The 5,653-nt window shown below is 42.8% G+C and overlaps 1 protein-coding gene across 1 annotated transcript; it reads right to left on the bottom strand.

The window, feature by feature from the left end:
- Positions 1 to 801: 801 nt before the first annotated feature.
- LOC309669266 (fatty acid-binding protein, adipocyte) lies at positions 802 to 4,269 on the bottom strand. The gene is made up of 4 exons (XM_082479877.1): positions 4,120 to 4,269; positions 2,692 to 2,864; positions 2,369 to 2,470; positions 802 to 1,034 (listed from the first exon to the last, which is right to left on the bottom strand). The coding sequence occupies exons 1-4, from the start codon at positions 4,190 to 4,192 to the stop codon at positions 984 to 986; spliced, it is 399 nt and encodes a 132-aa protein (XP_082336003.1). The 5' UTR covers positions 4,193 to 4,269; the 3' UTR covers positions 802 to 983.
- Positions 4,270 to 5,653: the final 1,384 nt, after the last annotated feature.

A 5,653-nucleotide genomic window follows, 5' to 3' on the forward strand; every position in this document is an offset into this window, starting at 1 on the left:
CGAAGTTTTGAAATAGGAGGCCAGCCCTAAGGGCTGTAGAAGAAGGTAGTTCAAGAATAAGAAAAGTTGAAAAACATAGTGTCCAAAGGGCTTTCCATCTGGAGAGGCTCGTGTTCCCAAGACTGATCTAACTTAATGAGCTCGAAGAAAATGCATATAGGAAATAAAGGGGGTTGTACAACTAGCAAACTTTCACAGGTGTTTAGTACTTAAAAAGTACTGCCAGTACTTTTAAAGCTATGATTCTTATTTCAAGGCTTTTTGTTTAGTTTAGGACAAAAAGAGATGTTAAGGAAAGGGACATTAAGAAAATAATCACAGCTGAGAGCTACAGCGGCTATAATTTCAAGCTTCAGGTGGAAGAGGACAAGATCAAGCCACTTCAGATGAGCCTTGGGTTTAAAATTGTTGGTTCCCCTGCTCACATTGGAAGCCAACGCTGGACGTCCACAGCAATTGCCCTCCTCCCTGCCCCAGGAGCAACGCCCTTCCCTCGAAGCCAGGAAAAGTAGCCCTGGTATTCCCCTTGCTGTGCGCAGACTCCTTGCAGTGGGTAGCCCACACACAGCACTCACCGGAGGATGTTTTTGTGTCTGGGTCTACATCTATCACTGTCACACAACAAGTGCCACTCACTGGATGGCCTCCGACCCTCCCTCCGCAGTGAGATGGGTCACAGGTACCGAGCGTGGCGCTAGCTCTCACGTGATGCTTTCCCGCACAGCACCCCTTCCCGGGTTGCATCCACCCCACCCCACCGCCCCAAAATCCCTTTCTGACAAACTCCAGCACAAGCATGGGTTGTAGAAAGCTGAACAGTTTATTGAATAGCCACAACAAATTAGACTAGCTGCATGTAACTGTTTTGGGATATATCTGTAAAAAGTGCAGTTCTCTTTAAAACGGATTTGTGGAGTATTTCTCCTTTGGTTAAGTTGTTTTTCTCCAGCTTTAAGCATTAGTCCTGTGCGAAGATGGCTTCTTCATGCTTTTTCATAAACTCTTTTGCATGTAACATTATTCATGGCGCATTCCTGGAAAGAAAGGCAAATTTAATCAGCTTTTAACTCTCACTAAATATTTGTTAGTCAGAAGGCAGAGAGTTACTTATCCATTGGAAGCCAATGTAAGAAAAAATGTGTGTTTCTCCCCTCTAAAATCAATTGCCAAAACAGTGAAACTCAAGCTTGAGAACTTCAGAAACAGAAATCTGAAATACAAGCACAGGACTGAAAGAACATCAAAGGACTGCTCCAGCGACCCCCAGGAGATTTCTAATCTCCTCTTAAAAACTTCTAAAGAAGGCTCCTAGGACTTCTCTGGAGGGTGGTTGGACTCTGGAGCTGGGCATTAGTCTTTTTTCCTTTCACCTTTGTCAGCTGTGGCTTGTCTTCTTCACACACGTGTGCACAACGCATACCCACACAGAGCCCTACGCAGCTTTCAGACTTGCAGCTGCCGGCGTCAGCCTCTGCGTGTTAGGCTCTGTCCTCATCTATTTTTCTGTTAGATCAAACTCTGGTTTTGTTCAATCTTTCTTAATGAAGTTGTTATTAAAAACTATTTCTATTTGTTCTCCTCTGGTCTCTATCCAAAGAAATGTAAATATTAGATTTATGGACATACTATTTTTCCCTAGGGGAGGGCAGAACTCTTCAGGAATTTTGTGTATGTGTATCATTTTGTTGCAGGTAGGACTCTCAGCTGCCTTTTATGAACACAGTTTTAGTCCCCTCCCAGACTCTTCAAAGTGTCTTTCCTAAAACTGGAGAGCGGTGCTGGGAAGCCCCAAACTGCAGGTGGGCCTCACTGGCACCGAGTCAAGCTCAATACTCTCTGACCAGATAACACCAACCAACAGAGCTTGGGTAGAGGTTTCTTTTTTTGCTATAACTTCATATTATTGACACGGTTGTTGATGATCCAAAGCACAGTTCCCACAGATGGCTGTTGAGTCTCCGCTGGAAATGAACAGGAGTATTTTGTATCAGCCCAGAGCGGGTGCACTTAATATGGACTTTGCTAATACTTCCTCTATAGTGTCCAGGACTTAAAGATTTTGATACATAAAAATTTCCCTCATGGAGATGTTGGTTTTTTTCTCTCTACTCTTTCCTAACCATCTTTTGCTGTGAATGGAGAATGGGCACCTCCATACCGTTCCATAAGTTTAACAGCATTTCAGCTTTAGTACATACTCCAAACTCATTCAGAGAGACTTCTCACCAAGTGCACAGAGCCCTTTCAGATGCTTTCAAGAGCCCTTTCAGATGCTTTCACTCCACGTGCTTTAATCTAATGTAATACATCTGCCAAACATCAATTCTGCACAGTGAATTCAGTGATTAAGTAACAAAAATGGACTCACCACCACCAGGTTCCCGTCCACCACTTTTCTCTTTATGATAGTCTCTTTTCCGTCCCACTTCTGCACCTGGTTCAGTACGCCATTGTCTAGGGTTATGACATTCTGCCAACCAAAAAAAAAGCAAAGCATGGCTGTTTCATCAGGCTGCTGTGGGCTGAAGATAAGACTGTTTCCACGTCCAAACAGTACCGAAGCACAAAGCACCCATAGCACTCTTACCTTTGAAGGCAGTGTTTCTACACTGGATGTCAAAATCACAACCCTGTCCTGCTCCCACGTCCCTTTTGAGAAGTATATTTGGAAAGTGCTGGTTTTCGACTCACCTTTGTTTTTCTGTCATCTGCTGTGGTCTCGTCAAACTCTTCGCCCAGCTTGAAAGAGACCTCTGTATTTTTGAAGGTACTTTCTGTTTTGATGGTTATCACATCACCATTGATGCTGATAGTTACATTGGGCTTGGCCACACCAGCCATTTTCCTGGTAGCAAACCCCACACCTGTAAATAAGACACGGCACTATGAAATTTTTATCTTTACTCAATGTTTTTCTCTTATTTGTTGGGAAAGAAGAAAACTTAAGTGCTGATTTCCCTATTGCTTTCTGATTTTTTTATTAATTCTATCTTGCAGAGGTTCCTTTGTAACATCTCACTAGCTTGGTATGGTTATAGACCAAGCTGGGTGAGATTGCGTAAGGAAATTCTCTGCTCTTTCATTGTCAGAATAGTAAAAGCAATATTTTGAAGACTGAGACAAGATTTTAATGCCAGATATTTGCACATACACTTGTTCGAAATAACTGTGGTGGTTTGTACACTAACTTGTATGCTAACTGTATCTAAAAGTAAATAAGCAGAAATATACGACAGTTTCTAAGCCACAAAACCAAACAAACAATCAAGAAAAAAAAAACGAAGCACTTTTTATAATTATCAGTGGCTAGGCTGAATAAAAGGAAATGATTAAGAAATAGCTGGCAACGGTTATGTCCTGAAGTAAAATCTGGGGTAAAGATTAAGAGTGCAAGAGTCTCACCGAAAGCTGTCTGAATGCTGCATAAGTCTCAGTATTTTACCCCTACTCTCCAAATAACCCCCCAGTGTTTTAGCATGTACTGATCCAATCAGTGCAAGTTACCCCATACTGCCTCCACACTAAAAGAATGTGGAAACCTTTTAAAGCCCAATTTTAATTCCAAGCAAGAAGTCCACACCTTTAGAGGAGAGTGTTATCCCTCAAGTCTTCTGCAAGTATCTGCATGAATCCATGCAATTTTCTTTGTTATTATTCACTGGAGGCAGCTACAGAGTTTCATTCGCTATAATAGCCGTGAAAATTAATCGGTCTCCCAGTCCAGTAGCAATATAAGGAAGTTTAGGTGTGTTGCTTTTAGACACAGAGAAGCTTGCTGCATTCTAGCATTACGCTGCTTTGTGTGTTCAAGGATAAAAGTTAATCCACACAAAATATTGCAGTGACGTGCTTTACTTCCATTTATAACACTAAGTAGGCATGCATAGACTTGGCTTACCTGAAACTATTCGTCCCAATCGAGGTTTTTCTACGTTATAAGAATTTGACACCAATAATTCAAACAGCCCAGTGCTCCAGTTTAAGAACGTCTGACCAAAATAGTCGGACTAACCCCCCCTTGTTAAACAGCATAGCCAGAAAAAGCAAGTAAGGAATAAAGTTCAAAATGAGCATTCCTTCCCTGTCCCAGATACAGCAACTCCAAATAACAATTCTCACCCAGCTCTTTCATATAGTCCTCAAAGTTTTCACTAGAAAGGAGCTTCCAGGTGCCCACAAACTGGTCACACATTTTGTCAGGCTAGAGAGAAGTCTTCTACAGGATCAAGCAGAAATGCAGGACAGGAGGATCGTATGAGCTCCAGGAGATCAGGAGTTATCTTTAAAAAGGAGCCTTGGCCACATGATGCTCTAGGATGACCAATGGAGAGGGAGCCCCAGTGCCCAGAGTTTTCCTTCCTCCCCTACCCCTCCTTTGCCAGTAGGTCATAGTGTTATTATTCATATGCCCTTACTAGCACAAAGGTCACTGCCTTGTTTTTATTTAATTATTTTTGTCATACGAGAGCACTCCATCTTAAAGGCAAATAATTAAACCATACTGTCTTTCAGAAGAAAAAGGTAGGCTCAACCTACAGAGTGGCATATCCTCTTCCATACTCTTTTCTTTCATTTCAGCCCACCATATCAACTGGACACAGCTAAATTCCCAGACTGTAAGATCTGAAAAGCTCGTTGGGATAATTTAGTTCGTTTTCTGCACCCCTGCAGTCAGAGATTTTCCCCAGAGAGGCACAGAATTACAGGAAGAAGTGGATTTGGGGCAGAGAGAGAGCTTGCTGGTGGCTGTAGAAGCGTAAGGCAATGAAATCGCTTCCTTGATTGTGATCTCCTTATCATTGCACCGCCTGAACCAATTGACCAATAGGTCTGTATTCTGCTTTTACGCGATGGAAAGGGGATATGGGGCTCTGTGGAAAGCAAAGTAACAAAACAGATGATTTCTATTCCTTTTGCTCCTGTATTTTCTGAAGACCTATGTCCCAATGACCAGCATTATGACTAGTTGTGGCATAAAACTAGGCTCTGATGTTGACCCACCAAAGGTCCCTGGACACGTCATTTGTTTTCTGTTCATGCTGTTCAGGTTGTAATCTCTTTGAGGCAAGGTGTGCACAGGCCTGACATAAGGAGGTCCACCTTGACTGATCCTCTAAGCCCTGTCGTAGCTCAGATCACAAAAAACTGTATCAGAAAGCAGTCAAGCTATTTCTTAGACATTATTTTTGGCTGTAACATGCTATTCCAATCGCAAAAAGCAGCTAATAAGTGCAGATTCCAGCCCCTGCAATTCTCTTCAGGTGGATTTCCTGGAAATACTCTGCTGGTTTTTAGGCATCAAATGTGTCGGTCCACATATTTTTGTACTTGTTGAATTTGTAGGTAACAATGTTGTAGAAAATTTATTTATATAGGATTGTAAGATCATAGGGAAATTCAGAAGTGAAGGGAGGTCAGGAGGTCTCCAGCACAACCTCCCACTGAGGGAGGGCCACCTCTGAGCTCAGCCCAGGCTGCTCAGGACTGTCCCCTGTTGGGACTTGGAAACCTCCAGGGATGGAGCGGGCACAATGTCCCTGAGTAATCCACACCCCTGCCTAGCTGTCCCCCTCAGAGGAAAGGGTCTCCTTATCTCCTGTCTGAACCTCTCTTTCTTTCAACTTTTACCCATAGTCTCTCTTTCACTGCTGTG

The sequence above is a fragment of the Vanellus vanellus genome, assembly GCF_965231255.1.
Source record: "Vanellus vanellus genome assembly, chromosome: 2".
NCBI lineage: Eukaryota > Metazoa > Chordata > Aves > Charadriiformes > Charadriidae > Vanellus > Vanellus vanellus.

Coding starts and splice junctions, on each gene's coding strand:
- LOC309669266 (XM_082479877.1), bottom strand. CDS start 4,192: ATGTGTGACCAGTTTGTGGGCACCTGGAAGCTCCTTTCTAGTGAAAAC. Junction 2,471..2,691: donor CAGATGACAGAAAAACAAAG/GTGAGTCGAAAA, acceptor TTTGGTTGGCAG/AATGTCATAACCCTAGACAA. Junction 1,035..2,368: donor TGGACGGGAACCTGGTGGTG/GTGAGTCCATTT, acceptor CTTTCTTTCCAG/GAATGCGCCATGAATAATGT.